This window comes from Siniperca chuatsi, linkage group LG3 (assembly GCF_020085105.1).
Source record: "Siniperca chuatsi isolate FFG_IHB_CAS linkage group LG3, ASM2008510v1, whole genome shotgun sequence".
In the NCBI taxonomy this organism is placed as follows: Eukaryota; Metazoa; Chordata; class Actinopteri; order Centrarchiformes; family Sinipercidae; genus Siniperca; species Siniperca chuatsi.
This window is the reverse complement of record NC_058044.1, coordinates 6,721,600-6,742,268: the sequence shown is the minus strand read 5'-3', so window position 1 is coordinate 6,742,268 and position 20,669 is coordinate 6,721,600. Positions and strand designations below refer to the sequence as shown.

Genomic DNA, 20,669 nt, shown 5'->3' with positions numbered 1-20,669 from the left:
ACAAGTGCATCATGGACGCACAGATGACACTTGTTTTTCAGGCTGCCAAGACCTCAGAGGGGGAGTCAAAACTCAAGTTCTTCACTCCAGAAATCAACTCGACCCTGCTTGAGTGAGTTATCCAGCAACACAGACAAAGCAAGTTGTGCTGCATTTTGGCAACTACTGTCTCAAGCCAGGTGCACACTGGAATTATTATTTTTTATTTAAACCCTTTGTTGCGTATATTTCCTTCCCCCAAATTTTGTTTGTTGTTATAATCCTGCATTGTTTACATCCACATTTGCTAGCTTGCAGACTTCTTCTTCCCTACATTTCTAGCACATTTTATAGGTTTCATTGCACACATGCCAACTGTCAATTGGTAGTGGAATTGGGTTAAAACCTTTGGCAGTAATGTGTATTGCAGCATCCTTGTGCATGAAATACAAACAAAACAGGGTATCAAAAATTCCACAGGGCACCTTCAGATCACATTTCCCTAGATTGAGTTCATAAATATCAAACACAGTGACTGCTCAGACTGCTCTGAGGTTCAGTTGATAGACAAGAAATTAAAATCCTAAATTGCTGCACGCTTGCAGATGATGTGTGCTGACTGTCCATGGTAGCCTGCCATATATGTTACAGACGAATGCGGATTCTCCATGAAAATGAATCATCACGGTAAATGGACTGCATGTATAGCTCCTTCAACATGAGAACAGTGTAAAGCACTCTACATTCATGATTCTACACATATTGTACTTTGATAGACTAATGGTTGAGAAACTGCCATGCAAGGTGGTGACCTGCTCATTAGCAGCAGTTTTGGCGTACAATGCCTTTCTTAAGTTCACCTTGACGACCAGTTAGGAGGTAGGTGGATGAAACTACCAGTCTTGTGATTACTGGACAACCTTTTCAGAGCTACACAAATACCAACCAAATTTGTTCCATATGTCAAATTTGTGTCCCTGGCTTTAGCTGTCCATAGTGATATTGAACATAGTGTGTACGTGCACAGTTCAGCTCTCTCACTGTGTCTTTATCCAGTATTGAGTTGCAGTGTCGGGAACAAGGTGGTGCGTTGCGCTCCAAGGTGTACACACACCTGTCATCTTTCCTGCCCTGCAGCAGAGACACACTCGTCAAACGTGTAAAGAAACTGTTACTCTCTCACACGGTGAGTGTGTTTTAATGTTTGAATTATATTATTACAGGTAGTTCAAGTTTTTATATTTGCATGTGACTTGCTTCTTGAATTTGACACTGACCAGGAGGAACCCCCTGATGTGGAGGATCCCATGCACAAACTTAAGGAGGCCATCAGCAAAGCTATGCCTGAGCAGATTGCAAGTTTCCATGGAAACTGCCAAGCATATGAACAAGTCAAGACTTCAAAGTGAGTTCATCAGTGTATGTTTGATAGTAATGAGTTTTTCTTTTACTTGTTTTAACTTGTACTGTTAGATACATAATGGGAAAGTATACCAACAGAGGATCAGCAAAAGGTGGCATTTGGCTCTGAATGTGATGTGACTGTCTAATCCTGAAGTAGGTGTTTTTCTTAAAGGAAAACTTAATCTTTAAAATCTAATACTTATTACCTTATTCATACAGTGTCAGTGATGGTATCAAACATGTTATTTGTTTACCTTTTTTATCATGCAAGACATAAAAGTTGTATAAACAAACATTTCTATACAGCATACATACATAATATCCAAAGATGGCTGTACACATATTTAGATGCAGAACAAATATATGCCTTTTTCGAGTAGGTTTGGATTCACTGGTAAAAGATTTTTCTCTTTTCCCATCTTGAACTCTGCTTATGTCCATGTCAGGGCAACAGAGGAGGAGAAAGAAGACAAACAGAAGGTAAATGTTGGCCCAGAGGACAATGTGGAGGAGAAAGGTGGGAAAAGAGGAGGTCCTAAAAAGTTGTTCAAATGGAACGAAGAGATCAGGTCAGATATAATAAAGATCACTAGATAATTTGAAAATGGTCTCATACTTCACTCGCACAATAACAACAATCATATTTTCTCTCATACAGGGAGTGCTTGAGTCATGTGTTGAGGGTGAAAATGGAGAGATATGAAAAGGAAAGGAAAGGGAGCCAGGAGATGGAGGAGTACCTTAAGACCTTGTTAGACAATGAGGTCAAATCGCTTTGGCCAAAAGGGTGGATGCAATCTAGGTATGTAACACTAGTGCAAATTCACACCTTCAGTCATAAAAATCAGATTTTAATACTTTTAAAAGGACTTCTTCACCATATTACACATGCCCTATCTCAACATTTGTTGTTTCAGGGTGCTGATAAGGGAGAGCAGGAAAATTTTAAGCCTCTTTATGTCATTACCGTGAGTACAATAGGATTGAGCTTGAGTAGTGTGTATTTTTTTTATTTCTTTTTTTTTGTAAAAAGATGTCCAATTACAAATTCGCTTGATGTCTCACATGTGCACTCAGAGTAAAGAGGTCCAAGCCTGAGAAGAAGAAGCAGACATCTATCAGTGGTCCTCCCACTACATCAGATGGCTGCAGCATTCTCCAATCGCCACCACTGAAAGGACTCTCCCAAGAAGCAGACGATGTCTTTATCGCGGGCTCAAATATTTCCAATTCTCTGTCCCTTGGTGCTGTGAACAAGGAAATTGCTGCCTTGAAAAAGGTGGAGGGTAAAACAGGAGGAGGGGTGGCAGTGGATGCTGGTTCCTCTACACATGCGGAGTCAAGCAACCCCCTGGTCAACGCCACACCTGCTCCGACTCATTCGCTTCTGAATCTCCTTGCTGATCAAGCGCTGGCTCAGGAACCACCTCTCTCAGTTTCCCAGGAGCTCCTAACAGCAGCTGTTGCAAAATACCAACGTTCAGTTAAGCACTGGAGCTTTGGGTTTGACACCAAAAGTCCTCCTCTTCCTCCTCCACCTCCTCAGTCCAGCCCAGTCGGTTTCCCAGTGAGTGGGGTGTGTCAGGTTGTTTTTCCTCAGCTGCTGCAGGTCGGAGGCTTCGCCAGGCACATGGATGCTGGCCAGGTGCAGATCCTCGCTGATGATGCTGACATTACTATACAATAACAACAACATGGTAAGTTTTATTTATTTTTGTTAAAACTTTGGGTGACCTTACAGTTATTTTCTGAGTTTGGCAGAATGTTTAAAAGGGTACCCCAGTGATTTTAGTGTTGCACTTCTATAAAGTTGGAATTAAAAAATTAATCATTCAAAGCAGCAGATATCTTGACTTTTAGTCAATAAATAGCATGACCCTCCCTGCCTGTTAAATGGCCACGTATTATGGTCACAAAATTACCTTAAACTCAAGGTTCACTTACTAGCTTTCATGACACCTGAGCAAACTACATCTGCTGATGAAGACCATGAGATGTGGTTAAAATATCTGGAAAAAGCATGTCAGTGGATCTTGAATTAATATTTTTTGTCAAACAACTATTTTATGTATATGTAACAAATTATACAACATTTTTGTAATAAAACCATACATCTGCCGAACAATTAAATTGCCATCAATAGTCCTTTTTTAAGATGACACAATGCAACAACCAAAGCAAGCAATACAATTTTTTTTGCCAAGTACAACCCAAAGATTTTGTTCAGTTGCACTCAGTTTTATAGACTTGGGATGTTTTTGTAGTTTTTACATTATCTGTCAAATAAATATAATCATCCACATTTGGTGACCTTATGTCTTCCTAATATACAATAAGTGCTGCAAGATACCTAGCAGATTCTAATAATTTCCTTCAATGCCACATAACACAGCTGTATGTTGTTCAGTGACATTGCCCAGACATTTTGTCAAGTGGATAGGAAATGATAAGTCTTGTATGCATTTCTTTTCTTTCTAGATGGGAGCAGTTTCCTTGGAGATAGACTGGACACATGATGGGATTCTAACAAACGCAGAGGAGTTAGGAGACCAAAATCAGCAGTGGAAATGAGCTATCCAACAAAAGTTAAACTAATAGCAATCTGACTTTGTCTACAGCCACAAGATGTGGTTCTCAGCTGAAGATGTTTTGTCATGTGTGTTCTGAAACTAAAGGGAGTAACACTAGTGGTTTGGACATATGAAAGAAGTGTCACTTTTACCACTGAGCAGAGACGTAAACTGACATCCCACCCCTTATCCATTTCTGATAAAACCTTGTGAGAAAGTTGACATCTACTCAAAGAATCACCTGTGATAATGACCCTTTAACTGACCTGTATTTGAAAGGCTTTGTTTGAAATGTAAATGATTTACTTTGAATTAATAAATAATAAAGAACTTACATGTTGTGTAGCCATTTGTTTTTAGCTTAATTAATTAGCTTAATAAAAGTTTTGGCATTGATTCACAACACCCAAAATGATTTTTATTATTTCCAAATGTTTTTCTCACATTTATTGAAAGTGATATACAGTCAAAGTGGCCTGATTGTATTTTCAACAAAATGTTTAAAGACTTGGTCACTGAGATTTGAATTAATCACTGAATTACTGAAGCATTACTTGCTACTGTAAATCAAGGATGTTTTGGTTTCGGTTTGAACTCCAGCCAGCAGAATTGAAGTTTTAGTAATACGCTTTCTGCTTTTCATAATCGAATTGGTGGCCACTTTTATATGTTTGACATTATATCAGGGACTGACCTGGAATTTCACTCTTTCTATTTTGTAATTGTATGAACAAGGAAGTTCAAGTGTAAAGCAAGAAAGTACTGATAGTTCAGCATTTTAATTCTAATTGCCTTGCCTAATGTACAGCAGACAGCACATAACCTTAATGAACGAAGACCTGGTGTTTTGCAATGTTAAGTGTAGACACCACACTTAGGTAGCTCTTCATACTACAGAAAATGCAATACATGTACACAGGAAAGATGCTGTACCATTGTTTGGTAAAGAGTTCAGACAGTTCATAAACATCCTCCTAAAAGAAACAGGCAAGGGAGAAAGCATACCACTGTCACAGACCTATGACAGTGATTGTTGATTATTAATTTGTACAAAACTAGAATGTGAATTTCTTTCTAGAACAACTTTCAGTCTGGAAGATATGAAATTTACCTTTTGTGCAGATACTTCAGTTTAATAACATAAGATAATGTACCAGGACAGAAGATCTCAAAAAGAGAACTTTATTTGCTTCCAGTGAGACCCCATTGTTTGTTTGGAAAAAAAAACACTAATGCAAAACTGATCCATTTGAACAAACAAGGAGAGACACAAATCAACGAGTCTTCCCTGACAAACATTTCTCACAGCAGGAACAGTTCATCCAGACAGCATGGAAAGAAGAATCAGATCATGTTGGGTTCTTTCAGGAGGTTTTACAGCCAGTTAATCATCTCAATAAGCAAGACAGCCAAGAGAAATTGTCTATTACAGCTGTTTGCGGTTCCTAGAAAGAGGAAGAGACAAATTAATTCCACCAATAGAGGATGACTTTAAACTTTTTTTTTCAGTTTAATTTTGGACTCCAATCCCCTTTTGATCATGCAAGATCGTATCATAACAGGACAAAGCAACATTCCTCAGAATTTCAGGAAGGAAGACTCTTTACAATTAGTTTAAACATTAGTAATTAGAACGATTCAATATAAAAAACAATGGGGGTTTGAAATCTAGTTTGCAGGTTTCATACTTGCACTGATTTCTTTTTGTTTGGAATTCAGTGTGGAAATGCAACAATAATTTTATAATGCAGATAACAGAAACCTACCACTGCCAGCAAGGACCTCCACCTCCACTGTAAAGTTTTTCTGTCCAAGAAGTCCTTTTGCCAAGACTGTGTATTTCCCAGCATGCTGTCTGCTTGAGTGAGTGGGCAGGTCAACCACCTGCCCATCTCTGAGCCAAGTGACTAATGGTTGAGGGTTTCCTCTCACCTCACAACTGAGGCTCTCTCCCTCTCTCACCTTTAGTTTTGTAGGACAAACAAGCTGTGGACCAACTGAGAGGAAAGATAAGTCAGAGTGATGGAGAGGAAGAAAAGTTGATCAAAAAGCAAGGTTGATATGTTTTACATAACTAATGTGTGAGATGAAGTGGGATGTTGAAAAGAGGAAAGAGAGATCTTAAAAATGTAGAGGCCCAAGAGAGGTAGAAAGGGGAAAAGGAGGGAGGTTGACAATAAAAATTCTTATAGGTAAAAATTATACACCTTTTAAACATTTAATAACAAACGTTAGCAGTTTTACTCACAGTGGACCTTAGCAGGGAGTTTTTGTGACATCACAACTGGAGGATGCTGTGGTCCTTCAGGTCCCAGTATTAGCGCTGCTTCACACCAGTACTGGACTCCATCATCTTCTTTACTGGGGGTGATGTTTAAAGTGAAGCTCTCATTCACTGGTTCCTTCATTGTGTTGCTGGACTGCAGCTGACCCAGAGCTGTCTGTCCTCTGTAGAAGGTCACAATGAGGTTTTCAACAGGAGCAACATCCTGTACTGCACACTGCAGAGTGTACTGGTGACCCTCCAACATCGGACCAGTGTGATTAACAAAGCTGATGGACACATTTCCTGGAGGCTCTGTGGAGACAGATCAATAGATAAACCACACAGAAAAGGCTAATTGCATTTTCTAACATGTCAGAAAGACAAAATTATTAACTCACTGTAGACTATTAGAGGGAGATGAATGTGGCACTGCCCTCCCTGTTCAGACAGTGCATAACACATAGGCTTCATGCTCCACATAGTCATGCTGTCCACTCTCCAGACCAGAAAACAATCTGTAGTGGCTTTTGGAGATGCCTAGAGTTGCAAAAGGTCACAAATCACAAAGCTAAGATTCTGTCTAAAAGGTAACTACAATAGAATGTTATGGTTTATTAGGTACACCTGTACAATGTAATCCAGTACAGTAGCCCTGCAATAAATCTTAACTTTGTAAATAATGTAAGTAATGTTCAGGCATTGTCTATGGTCATGTCTGTGCCTATGTGCTGAGTGGGTGTTCAAAATGTTGGCTGTTCAGAATATCCATTCTTCTTGGAGTCCCTGTGAGTGGCCCTGTAGAGCACACTACCTTGGGACTATGATGGAAAAATCTGAAGGGCAAGACTGGGTGAAACAGCCTACCTGATCTGAACTTGAATGGTGCTTTTATATTGGACTTCTGTAATAGTTATTAATTGTCAACAACAGAAAAGGTCATTTGGACCTTTGGCTAAAGATATATGATCAACTTTGTAGCTGTATCTTTAGATCAACTGATCACTATGCAGTGGTGAGTTAGATCAAGTGGCGAGGAAGGTCGCCGCAAAAACCCCATAAACCCAAACATGTAGTCAGGGTGAACTAGAGATGTCTGACTGAGGCCCCTGTCCACAACTCCTGCCTCCAGAGGATTTTTTTCTATATCCTGGAGGAGCCTGGGAATATGGAACCCAAGTGGGACATATGTGAAGCCACCATTTTTTAGGTGGCTGCATCAACTTGTGGCCTGAAGATCATTTGACCCTTCGTCAATCTAAGAACCCGCTGGTGGGTGAAGGAGCCCTTCCAGTGGAAGAAGAATCATTTTGGGCTTGGCAAGCGGGGGACTCCTGAAGCAACAGAGAGGTATCAGCAGGCCAGAAGGACTGCAGCTTCTGTGATCATGAAAAGCCTGAAAGAGGTTCTGTTTTCAGCAGGGCAGGAGAACTGCTGACCTTGACTGGGGATATTGTTGGACAGTGGAATGAACGTTTTTAGTAACTGCTGAACCTGACCTGGAGGCAGAGTTGAAAGACCTGGGGGAAGCCTTAGCCTTTTCCTTGGTGGAGGTTAGTGAATTATTCAAAAAGCTCAGAAGCAGCAAGGTCTAGGGTTGACTGAGATTCACCCTGAGATGCTGGGGCTCTGGATATTGTCGGGCTGTCTTTGTTGACATGCCTTTTCAATGCTGTGTGGAGTTCGGGGACAGTGCTTGTGGACATGCATATTGAGGTAGTGGTTCCTATTTTTATAAAAGGGGATCAAAGGGTGTGATGCAATTATTGGACTATCACACTGGTCACCCTAGGGTAAGCCTATGCCAGTGTGCTGAGAGGAGGATCTGGACAATTGTCGAGCCTCAGATTCAGGAGGAATAATGCAGATACCATTCTGGTTGTGGAACAGTGGACAAGCTCTTTACTCTTGCAGGTATCCTGGAGGGCTCATAGGAGTTTGCCCATCCAGTCTTCATGTGCTTTGTGGAGAAGGCTTACAACCGTGTTCCTCTGGTTGTCTTATGTAGGCTGCCGCAGAAGTATGGGGTGCTGGGGCTGTTGCTATGTGCCATCCTGTCCTTGTATAACCAGGATGAAAGCTGTGTCTCTGTTCTGGCCAAGAAGTCCAGCACATTCTCTGTGGGGTTCGCTAGTGCTGTGCCTTGTCACTGATTATGTTGGTGATTTTCATGGACACAATCTCAATTACGAGAAAGGGTGGGAGTGGGCCGGTGTGGGGTTTGTGATTGATAAGCACAGATCACTGTTAACTCTACTGCCAATTCTGTATGGTATTCATCTCTGTGCAATAACCAAAAAAGAGATATGGAGAAAAAAAAAGTACTTGTTCAGAAGTGAGGGTAGGATGGAGCGTTGATAGGCGGACAAAATCAGTGGGTGTTAAGTTACTCTTTAAGCTAACGCTAGGGTTTTCATGTCATATATTAGAGAGCAATGATTCCCCTACCAGTGAGACTTCCCAACCAATAAGAGGAAAACCCCTCCTGTGTATAGAGCAGTTAGCTGTGACTGGATCTCCAAACCTGTGACAGGAGAGTTTACACACAATTAGTTGTCACTAATTTACACAGAAACAGGCAAAAAGTATGCTTAACAAAACAGGTCAGTGGTAAAACAAAGAAAAAAGGAGGGGATCTGCCAAAGATCTTTTTTTGCGTTTGCTTGACTTTTAGTGCCTGCATTTGTGCACAAACTGGACAAAGTCAAAATGTATTCCTTTTTCTGCATTGCATGGCTTCCCTCCTTTTTCTTCATCTCTAGTTTAAACTGCATCAGCTGCTAAACAAACATAAATCATTGTCAGAGTAGATGGTGGTTGGTAAAAAGGGACTGGGGAAAAGGTGAACCAGATATTTATGCCCAAGCTTATCAATGTAGGGAGTCCAGTACTCTCAAAACACCCTTTACCCAATGCTACACAATGCACCAGAGCACTTTTATAATATGCCTCATTACTTTGGTGCATACACTGCATCTCATGTTTCTACAGGAGTGTAAATCTCCTTCACTAATGAGAAGTCAGTTTCTCTGTTCTTTTGAAAGGAAGGGAAGGAAGACACATGAGAAAATGTTATTTGGAAGTTGATTGAGCAGGCCCTTTAATCACTGTGCGACCACACCACCCTGAAATAATCATCAGCTATTCTTGCCATACCTGGCCACCAGAGTGGAGGGTGACACCGTCAGAGGGCAGCTGACTTTTTCTGTTGACTCTTGAGGGGAGTTGCTGATGAGGGGAGTGATGGGGGGTGGGATGCTGAGAGAACGAGAAGGTAGAGATGGGAGGATTGTTGGAAAGGGAGGTGAAATTTGCGATGGAAGAGATGAAGCAGGTGTGTAAATGGAAACAGGGGATGAGGTAGCTGAGGTCACAGGATTGGTCAGGGAGTGGGAGAATAAGAAAGACACAATAAGTCACTTAAATATGTAAACACTTAAATAAATATGCCTAAGTATATCTTAAAGGCTCCCTCCAAATCATTGTAGATTACAGGAGTTTCACTACAGTAATGCTCATAATACATGCTAACTACAGGTAAAGGTTATTTTTCTTAAATAATACATAACATTTCACAATAAAACATTGTCTTCTCTTTAACCTTATAAAATATAAATACTGAATATAATATAAAATATATATAATATAATAGAACCTAAAATACAATATAATTTAAGGACTGACCTGAATCCGCAAAGGTATATGTAGTAGTAGTATGTCTTAAAATATCTGAACTGTTAAATCCAATACAGAAAAGAAATTATGTATCTCTTCATTTGTTTACATTTGTGCTGTAAGTAGTGTGAACTTATGAGTCATTTTCCCCTGTCTTTACATAATACAGGCAAGGGTCAATTAAATGTTGCCATCTCGTGAAATAATACTCTTTAGCTTTATCTATTGTGAACCATTGTTTCGTAGGGCAGGGAATACACCCAGTTTGTTCCTCTGAGGAAGGAAGGACACCCTGCCCAAGTCAAAAAACTCGCTCCTCTTTTCTATGACCATTGTTCTGCTGAATACTGTGGTTGTTCTCTTGCGTATCAAATGATCTCACTCACAGTAGCTCACTGGTGTGTGTGTCGGCATACTGGCTGTCAAAATTTGCCACTCAGCAAAATTAGTGAAATAAGACAATTGCCAGGTTATGTCTATACCGACAGTCTCATCCATAGAGCTAAATATTGTCAAAAATCAAAATCAAACTGTTATGATTGAATGTTTTTTCCTGATTCACTAGTATTCAGTGAAGAAGTACTCAGATCCTTTACTTAGGTAAAAGTAACAATATTACAATTTAAAAACCTGCATTCAAAATGTTAGCAAAAACATGGGAGTATTAGTAGCAAAATATACGTTAGCAGCAAAATTAGAGTTCATTATGCAGAATGGACCTTTTCAGAGGTTTATTATGTATTATGTTTTTGGATTATTATTTTTGATGCATTAACATACAACCAGCATTTTAATCCTGTAGCCGGTTGAGCTGGAGCAACTTTTTACCTACTTTATGTAGTGCTGGGAAATTCCATCTATTAACAATGCATTGAATTTCATTAGATGATATATTTAGTTTGAATTTCTTTAAATCTATAGTCTGCAGCAAGTCCTCCATCCCATACGATCACTTAGGTCTTACCCTCTAATACGACCCATTTCCTAAATTAGCACCTCTACCGGTGGCAGTTGAGGACGGGCTGTAAGGTGAGGATGGGCTGCAAGCATACGTTACGTGAATCACGTGACATAAGTCACCTGACGTTAAACATATGGTTAACGTTGTGAAATTGTCGCGGTTTAGGCAAAAAAAACTACTTGGTTAGGCTTAGGAAAAGATCATGGTTTGGGTTCAAATAAGTATGTTACGTAAGTTACACAACTAACGTAAGTCACGTAACTAACCTAAAACTTTAACTCTTTATACTACGTCACCTGACTTCCTGGTTTGCGCTTGTCATAATTACCACGACCACTAGAGGTCACATCCTACAATAGACATAAACATGGGTCGTAATAAGCTGCTTGCATAAACGACCTATATGGACATTTTTCCGGTGAGGAGAGTCTGCTACAAAGTGACTAGTAACTACAGCTGTCAGATAAATGGAGTAAAAAGTACAATATTTCTCTCTGAAAAGTAGTGGATTTGAAGTTTAAAGTGGTATAAAATGGAAATACTCAGGTACAGTACAAATACCTCAAAATTGTACATGAGTACAGTAAATGTACTTACTTTGCACCATTGCTAGTATTGTCATTCATCAGTTATGACACACACATATACTTTACATGTACTATTGATTAAATGCGCTCATAGTGATCTTTTCTACCTGTGGTCCCCAACCTGGGGGTCAAAACCCCACAAGGTTTAAAATAAATGTTAGGGACTTTAAGATGATTTCAGACAGTGAAAAAAACATATTACTGCTTCAGTTTTATTTACAAAGCCCCAAAACACAAATCACAAATTAGCCTGAGAGGGCTTTACAACCTCTACAACATACTCTGCCCATAGACCCTAGATCCTTGCTAATCTCTCTGCTTTAATCTATGCTATTTTTATTACCAGTCTGTATCATCTGCTCTACCCTGACTGTTTCCACGTCGAGCAGGTTTGCTTGTCGCATTTCACCTTATTGCACCTGCCTACCATTCATCTAACTGTCATTTCACTCACCTGAGTCCATCAGGCAAAACAGCAGAAGCGTGATTGGCCATCTAGATGCGCACATCCTTCATCAGGTTCCCTGGCTCAAAATATTGGCTGCTGATATGACGTCTCTCTCAAACACCAGTTACTGGCTGTGTGATGCTGGCAGTTATACAGCCTGAGACTTCTGAGAAAACACAGGGTACTTCAGGTTTTTATGGGGGTGTGGATGTGAATGTATGTGCCTTTTTTTTTGTGCCAGTTCGGCTTTTGTGTGTCTGAAGCTGAGGATCACGCGATTCCTTTTCTTTGGCCTCTGAAACCCACCATGGGCGTTCTCTGTTGGTGTACCAAGAGAGGAAGGAAGGGAGGGTCAAGACTAATGAAGTGTAGAGCTGCAGCACAGAGGGCAAGAATGAGTGTGCATTGTGTGTGTGAGCAGTTACACACAGATTGGCTGCTGTAGAGCTGTTGAGTAAACAAAACAGTAGAGTCAAAGATGTGTTATCACAGAAAATGTAGCATGATAAATATGATAAATGTTGTTGAAACTTCAATGTTTTCACTTTCACTATATTGCTAAAAAAATCTATGTATCATTGCTGTCCAGTTAAAACTACACATGTCCATATTTTTTCATTTCATATATCTCCTTAAAGCTGCAATAATCAATATTTTTATATTAACAATGGAAAAAACGACTATGTGTATGTGAAGGATGTCAGTAGTAGTGATTTTTTAGCTCATTGTTTTGGTTTTCTGGCCCGCGACTTTACTGTTTTGGTTTTATGGTTACGTGTCCAGCAATAAACAGCAGACAGACTAGGACTATAGCTCATGAACATAGTGGAGCATTTAGCAACTAGAGAGCCAGATATTTGGCTCTGGAGATAAAAAAAACAGAGCTAAAAGTGAATATTGGACTTTCATCAGGTGGCTGTGTGAATGTGTAAACAAGCTTTTGCCGACACATTTGCCATATCAACTTTATAAGGTGATGTCAGTATTGTGTTTTTTAGTGTGTTATTGTTATATACATATTGTATGTATATATATATATATATACAAAATGTATACATATCTATATCTATATATGTTAATATATCTATATTCTGTTAAATTTCAACCTTGAACTTGTGCAGTGTGTAATCAGTTCACATCCATGTTGACTGCCATTGCTGTGTTGTCAGTATTCTTCCTGTCAGACTTAAAGGGATAGTTCATCCTCTTACCTGTAGTGCTGTTTATCCGTCTAGATTGTTTTTGTGTGAGTTACCGGGTTTTGGAGATGTCGGCCGTAGAGATGTCTGCCTTTTATGAATATTATGAGACTATATGGCACTCGGCTTGTGGTCCTCAAAGTGCCAAAAATATATATATATATATATTTGAAAAACTCAACAGCAATGTCTCTTTCCAGAAATCATGACCGGTTACTCAAAATAATCCACAGACCTTGCTGTGAGCAGTTTCATGTAGGAACTATCGGTAGAAAGAAAATAGTTCCTACATGAAACTCCTCACAACAAATCTTACTGATTCTCTGTGTCTTGATCTTTGTTTCCCAGAGGAAGCAGCAACTGAGGAAAAAGTCTCTCGTCCACTCGTAACCTCCTCATCTGTTTTGGGTCTTCCAACTGCTCAGAAAATCTCTGCTGACGGTGCAAGTGGTGTCATCGCTCCTAGGGTCCTAATTACCACCAATCATAGTGTGATCATCAATGGTAGTATTACTGAATCATTTATAACAGCCCCAACAGTTTACCATCACACCTATTACTACAAAAACTAAGCAGAAGACAGGAGGACTTGATGCATTTAGTGTTGTTTCAGTACAAATTAAGTGAGATATTATATGAATCATGATATGAAATGATTCAAAATCATTCACTTGAAGGTACCACTAAAGAATCTGTCATCTCTCTACGTGCCCTTGAGCAAGGCACTGAACTGCAAACAGCTGCTTCGGGGGTCACTCTGACCAAGCTAACGAAATACAAGAAAAGTTTCATACTTTGTTTGATTTACAAACTAGAAATGTGTTTGAATCGTTTAAAAATATTGTGTGATGTGTTTGAAGTACTTTTACTTTAGTATTCCCATTTCATGCTACTTTATACTTTAAGAATATTGCACTTTTTACTCCATCACATTTATCTGACAGTTAATATTACTAGTTACTTTACACGTTTGGATTTTACATAAAAAACATGACAGGCTTATAAAATATGATGCACTGTTATTTATTAAACTACAATTTATAACATAGTTAAAATTAGTTCCACGTCGACTGACTACAACAGTAAAATGCTACTTACAAATGAAATCATCAGCAATAAACAAAAATATATAATAGTATAACAGTCACAGGGGCCATTTTTCTGCATTTAATACTTTTACTTTTGATACTACCAAGTACAATTTTTTATAATACTTTCATACTTCTACTTAAGTAGAATTTGAAGTGTAATGGAGTGTTTTTTAAATCACTTCCCAAAAGCCTGCTTTTAACTGCTGGTCTTCATGTCTTCAACAGATTTTATAACTGGACCAAACATCATCTGAGAAGACAGTTAAAACATGTGTTTATTTGGGGTGGCATTGTGTGGTCTTTCATGAAGAGAATCAAACTGATGTCACTGTCAGTCTCTTTCACTAGTTGAACTTTAATACTCAACACTTGTTCTTTCTTTTCAAATTCTCACTCATCTCTGCTGCTGAGCTCTAAGCGTCGGCAGACTTCCTGTTAAGTTCAAACCGAAAGTAATAATTTGCGCCATTTTCTGTACATTATCTCTCGGTGGTAGGCTATATCTGTAGGCTGCCGGTAAGTCCTTTTGGATTATAGTGCTCGTTAAAAGGCTCTTTGGTGTTGGTGTGGCTCCGCACTTGGTCAAATTAAATTCAAGTTACAGCAGAAGTGTGTAAAACCTGACGAAGCCTGGTGACACAGTGTTTTAACACCGACTGTGTCGTTTACTGTAGGTCTGTCGTACTTTCTTCATTGATATAAATGGCGTTTGTTTTCAGATTTATTTATCTAAATCCTTTACATAACCCATTTCTTGATTGTACCACCAAAAGAGTGATGTTTTCAGTCCCGTGTGTTAATTTGTTTATATGTTTCAAAGGATTTCTGGTAACCACTTTCTAACTAGGCAGCCTTCATAAAGAGTTTATAAAACTGTAGTTAATGGCTTTATTAATGTTGATAAATCATCTACTAATGATTTATAGATTTGTTACTGGATGAGTAGGCTAATTAATAAGAACAAGCTGTGAGTTGCCAGGTTGTGGAAAATCCTCCCTCAGCATTCCACTGTGTCTTTTTCAACTAGCTTTTTAAAGGGTTCAGTGTACTCATCATCATCATGGGTACTGTGAGAACAGTTTTATAAAGTCTTCTGTGGTCCAAAGTTTGTAAAAATAACTGATGATGTTATCAGGTGATTGCTTAATTAAAGATGCTATCAACTTGCATTATGGGAAATGTAAGATCCAGTGGTTTTGGAGCTAGGCTAAAAGTCAGGATGTCTCGGGCCCTGCTGCTTTGATTTTGACCGCTTTCTTTTTTTTTAGTCTTTAACAACAACTTACTAACATTTAAAGAATGACTGTAACAACCCTTTATTTATGACTCATTACCATTTATAATTGTATATTAGAACTTATAACTGCAGACTGGATGGCCCATTTGAAAGCGTTAAACTCATGAATGATATACTAACATTTGTTACTGCAAACATGACGACATTAGAAAGCACAGAACTCGTGACCCTTTCTTAATGATTTACTAACGTTTATAACTGCTGTCTGGAAGGCTCATTAGAGAGTGAGGAACTCTTTGAGACTTTGCAGCCCTTCTCTATCAGGTATAAGTGGTCAAATAGTCCATTTCAGGGTCTTCCTGGTGAACTAAAGAGCTAAAAAGACGCAGCAAGTGTGATACCACTGCAGGATTTTCTACATCCTGGCAACCCGAAGGTTGTTCTTATTAATGCTTATAATTGATCTGCATCAGCATTATTAAATGATTTATTAACCAGTAATGAAGCCACAGCTTATAAACCCTTTATAGAAAGTAGGACCAGATTTCTTAACACTGCAGTTGGAACAATATATAATATGCAGTATATCACTTGATATTTTTATGTAAAATGTGATTCAGATGCAGATTTTTCAAATCTTTAACATTAATTATGTGTTTATTTGTTTTTTATATTTATTGTTTATTGTCAGAATTAAAGACGAACTTGGACTTTAAAGCTAATTGTGTAGTTTCATCTGACTTTTGGCAACAAAGCAAAATATAGCCGCAAGCAGCAATTCCAGGGTTCGTTAGAAGTTTAAAGCTTTTGATCTGGACCTTGTCAAGTGTGGCCGAGTTTTTCAAATCTTTTAGCGCCACCTACAGGTGAAATTATATCAAATGCTACAGACTTGTTCAGCATCCCCATCTGTACAACTTTGCTGAATTTGGTCACCATGGAATATTACATTAAAGAGATACGGCCGTTAATAAATAGTATGGTGGTGTTTAACTAATGGCCACAAGGTGGGCCTATTGGTGCCATGCTTATATGTCATGCACTTGCTCATGGAGTACCAAGTTTTATTGTATTGAAGTCAACAGAAGTGTAGAAATATCATGTTTTAATGTTACTGTAGCGCCCCCTGTGTGTAGAATTCTATGACATGTTATACACTTGTGCAATGTGGCTGTATGTACAACATTCCCAAATTTGGTTGCAATCCAATTTAGCATTGAACCTTAATAAGAGTATTGTCAAATTATTCCTTTAACATTGAAAGCTAATCTGGAAACTTCAAAACTCATTTCCCCTCTCCTACCTGTTCAGTGAGCAGACATGCTGGTTCCACAGCTTCTCCTGGAGACGCTGGAAGAGCTGCTGGAAGATGACTTCAAACAGCTTAAGTGGTACCTCTCAATGACAGTTGTGGACAGCTGCAGACCAATTCCCAAGTCCCACCTGGAGATGGCATCCCGGAGGGATACTGTGAGTAAGATGGTAGAGAGCTACGGTGAAGAGTCGGCTGTGAACATCACTGTTGAGATTCTGAAGAGGATGAACGCCAACAACGCTGCAGTGATGTTACAGAACAAATACGCAGGTGCAGTGGATGATGAGTTTCTCAAAATCACTTATGAGTCAAAGTAACCACAATTACTGACTGTCCTTTTTATATTTTAATTTTTTTAACATGTGTCTATACTGATTCTCTGCATGTATATCTTTTCATCTGCAGAGGGAAAATCAGCTACACATTCCACGTCCTCCTCTGCTGTGGCACCTCCTGCTGCTGCTGCTGCTCCTGCCACAATGTCGGCTCAGCAAGGAAGTGTGATCATCGCCCCGACAGTCGCCGGTGGTACCTCAGGATCATGGAATATAACCATCAATAAATAACCTCATGAAACACAACCAGACTGGGATAACTGAGAATACTCATTATATTTTTTTTAATTATTGGTGTGATTAACATTTGCTGTAGTTCACCATGTACAATTACATGTTCCCAGTAAAATGGAAGCCTTTGTACATCGTAACACAACACGTGGAAAGAACATCAGCAGAACATCTTCCAGCCAATCAGAAGCAACTATTTTCACATAGCCTTGGAATAAGACTTTTTGGGTAACACTTTAATGTAAGTCCCCCTATTTAGCATTTATAAGTAGCATACAAGCACTTAATAAATGGTATATAACACACTATAATGTCATTGTAAGCAGATACAAGGACATTGTAAGTGTTCATTAATGTACAGTATTTGCTACAACTTCACTCATGAAGACATATTTTATATAATTAAAACTGTTCCAGTATATTGTCATTAATTATCTGTTAATACACCAGCTGCTACTTATGGGTGCCCCCAGGAGTTATAGATGTTGATAAATACATTAATAAACACTTATATCTTCTTACAACTAGTGTGTTATAAACCATGTATTAAATGTTTACATGATGTTTATAAATACAGGGACTTAAAGTAAAGTGTTAAATAATTATTGTATATGATAATTGTGTGCATTTATGAACTTCATGATTTTTTATATCATATCTTTGAAAGAAACCAATGATGACCATGACCATTATAATGATATGACACCAGGTCTGGCAGAATATACATTTTCCTTTCAATGCTGTTTTCAGGCCAAGTACACTCAGTACATTTTAATAGAATTTTTATTTTTAAATGTACTAAAAAATACTCTATTCTAAATAAACAACAGCAAAACAAGCAGTGTAGCCTGTACTTTTTTAACACTGTAGATCGTTGTTAAATATTTGTATACTCATTGTACCCTTTGCTCTCACAGAGCTCACTAGGAGGGCGCAGAATAAAAAATGTGTATAGTTTTAATCCATAAGAGTTGAGTGTGGGAAAGGCGAACTCTGCCAATAACAATGAAAACTGATATCGTAGAAAAGGTTTCAGTCGTAGTCATCTGGACACTGTTTTCAGAATCAAGACGTTTCAAGACGTTTCAGCTCCCATCCGGAAGTCATTCTCAAGTAGGAATGACTTCCGGATGGGAATTGTTTGGTGTTTTGTGTGTGTGTGTGTGTGTGTGTGTGTGTTTGTTTTCTTTCTTTTAGTGGGACTTATGTGAGACATCATACGATTCTTTAAAAACTGTTGATATCAAATAAGTCCAGTTAATAATAACCGGGAAAGGTGAGAATGTGAACCTGCTACATCTGACATTTTGGATGGCTAAATGGCGTTTTGATGGCTGTCCTCTCTAAGCTTTAGTGTAGCCATTGTTATCTCATCCCATATTGCTGTTATGCCCACTAACCCAGTGGGACAAGGAATCTTCAAGTTATTACTTTCTATCGGACTTTATTTTTCTGTAACAAAATCGAGTCATCTGCATACTTATTATCTTTGATTCTTTATTTCTCCTGTGTGTTATAGAACCTTGTAGCAATGTCAAATTTCTAATACTGAATATCTAACAACTCTGCATGACCCTTAGCTCTTAGCTGTCACTTATATATATATATATATATATATATATATATATATATATATATATATATATATATATATATATATATATATATATACTTTAACAAACAAAAACTTTGATATGGACTTATCAGAGGGTTAACCAACTTGAGCAGCTGGTCAACACAGTCAGATGAAAATGTCATTTTCTTTCTCATTATGGTTAGCATACGTGCTTTGTCTTGCTTTCACACGTGAGTTTTCATAGGAGAACTATTGAACTCAGTCCTTCAATCAGTTCATTCTCTGTAACATGAACTTGTGCATGTGCATCTAACAATCAAAAACAGAAGATGTTTTAAATTTGGCCAGCCCCAAAAGACTTTCTTTCTACTTCCTCCACAAGAATGTGGAAGAAAAGACTCATAACTTTCATGCTGGATTGGAGTGCACCTTCAACTAAACATAAAAAGTGGCTCAACATTCAACAAATTGCAGGCTAATCTGCCAAAATGAAAGCTTTTCCCCCTCTTTTCAGTGATCAGAAATGCAGGTTCCACTTCTGAACTTAGACACTCTGGAGGAGCTTGGTGCCGATGACGTCAAGAGGTTTCGGTGGAGCCTCACTGGAGCCAGTGCTTGACGGATGTCAGCCCATTTGTAAGGGCCATCTAGAGAACGCAGACCGGCAGGACATTGTTAGTAAGATGATGGACAGCTATGGTGAAGAATCGGCTGTGAACATGACAATGCAATCCTGAAGAGGATCAATCACAACAAAGCTGCTGAGAAATTACAGAAAACATATGCAGGTGGGGTAGATCTAGAGTTTCTAGATAATGTTAGAAAATGCTTAACCTTATTTTGCAGTTCAGGCTGATCTATGGGTCAAAGCTTCCATCTTCAGCATAATTCTGCAAAACACTGGTTTTCAATGGGAAATCATTCTGTTTGTTTCTGTCTTTCCTCACCAGGGTCGATCAACAGCTGCACAAAACCCCCTTCCTACACCTTCCTTCTCCTCCTCCTCTTCTGGTTTGACTCCTGCTGCTGGTGCCACAGTTTGTACCCAGGGTAAAAGTGTTATCGTCGCACCCAACATCCAAGGCTCCTCTGTTGTATCAATTAATAGGAATATAAATACACAGTAATTGATTCTGTCGATGTTGAATGGTTTTACACATTGAAATTTTAAACAAATTGTTCATGTTACTTAACTTGAAAGTGTATTACACCTATACCAGGTGGGTTTCTTGACATAAAGTTTATTGATTTCTGCAGACATAAAAAACAGTATTTAAACATTTCAAACATTTCAAAGAAGAAATAACATAATCTTTCTCTTACAATTAAAAAGCTGAATTAAGCAATAAAACACACTGTTTTTGCTGCTACAGCCTTGGTATGGTATGACCAGTAGCTTGGCTAATATTAGCTAATGTTAACAAACCGATAAATATTGCTGTGTAACAGACAACAGCAGTCAGTTCACTGACTTTATTGCTCATTTCTACTTGTGCTACTGTTACACTATGTTTTTGCTTGTCACAGATAAATATTTCAATCATTTTATCACAAAAGTAAAACACAAAGTAAACACAAACCTTACACATGTTGTTATGGTAATGTGAATTACGATAGCCTTGTTAACATCAGATCACTTTCCTCATTGTTTCGCAACCAATCAGATTCAAAGACTTTTTTTCACAGCAGCACCAGCACTTTTTTGTGAAAGCAGGGAAAGCACAGGTGAGACTAATAACATTAACGCTGGCTCCCTTCCAACTATGTAATGAACAAATTAATGGCACCCCGGTGCCCC

At 38.6% G+C, this 20,669-nt stretch overlaps 4 protein-coding genes across 8 annotated transcripts in view; 3 read left to right on the top strand and 1 right to left on the bottom strand.

The window, feature by feature from the left end:
- Positions 1-4,297, top strand: part of LOC122872047 (ubinuclein-1-like) — a 74,554-nt gene extending 70,257 nt beyond the window's left edge. For 3 of the 4 annotated variants that reach the window (XM_044187716.1, XM_044187727.1, XM_044187695.1), the window contains 8 exons: positions 24-112; positions 1,036-1,165; positions 1,260-1,384; positions 1,830-1,952; positions 2,042-2,185; positions 2,301-2,351; positions 2,461-3,080; positions 3,862-4,297. In XM_044187716.1, the coding sequence (XP_044043651.1) occupies positions 24-112; positions 1,036-1,165; positions 1,260-1,384; positions 1,830-1,952; positions 2,042-2,185; positions 2,301-2,351; positions 2,461-3,070 (1,272 nt within the window). In that variant the 3' untranslated portion in view covers positions 3,071-3,080; positions 3,862-4,297. The remainder of the gene's footprint in view (positions 1-23; positions 113-1,035; positions 1,166-1,259; positions 1,385-1,829; positions 1,953-2,041; positions 2,186-2,300; positions 2,352-2,460; positions 3,081-3,861) is intronic. The other variant, XM_044187705.1, reaches the window with a different exon arrangement.
- An 824-nt stretch (positions 4,298-5,121) lies between these two features.
- Positions 5,122-12,027, bottom strand: LOC122872059 (hemicentin-1-like). Of its 2 annotated transcripts, XM_044187755.1 has the most exons (7): positions 11,894-12,027; positions 9,373-9,580; positions 8,665-8,740; positions 6,618-6,756; positions 6,202-6,531; positions 5,720-5,950; positions 5,122-5,398 (listed from the first exon to the last, which is right to left on the bottom strand). In XM_044187755.1, exons 1-7 carry the CDS (start codon positions 11,946-11,948, stop codon positions 5,328-5,330), a joined length of 1,110 nt encoding a protein of 369 aa, XP_044043690.1. In that variant the 5' UTR covers positions 11,949-12,027; the 3' UTR covers positions 5,122-5,327. The 2 variants fall into 2 exon arrangements, with proteins under 2 accessions (XP_044043690.1, XP_044043698.1); XM_044187763.1 differs by lacking the exon at positions 5,122-5,398 and having other exon boundaries at positions 5,911-6,027.
- A 2,516-nt stretch (positions 12,028-14,543) lies between these two features.
- LOC122872074 (pyrin-like) lies at positions 14,544-18,133 on the top strand. The gene is made up of 3 exons (XM_044187774.1): positions 14,544-14,693; positions 16,726-16,999; positions 17,135-18,133. Exons 2-3 carry the CDS (start codon positions 16,735-16,737, stop codon positions 17,293-17,295), a joined length of 426 nt encoding a protein of 141 aa, XP_044043709.1. The 5' UTR covers positions 14,544-14,693; positions 16,726-16,734; the 3' UTR covers positions 17,296-18,133.
- Positions 18,134-19,391: 1,258 nt separating this feature from the next.
- On the top strand, positions 19,392-19,998 carry LOC122872040 (caspase b-like). The gene is given in 4 exon segments (XM_044187681.1): positions 19,392-19,475; positions 19,477-19,597; positions 19,600-19,664; positions 19,822-19,998. Coding segments are annotated over 4 exon segments (444 nt in total). The 5' UTR covers positions 19,392-19,394.
- Positions 19,999-20,669: the final 671 nt, after the last annotated feature.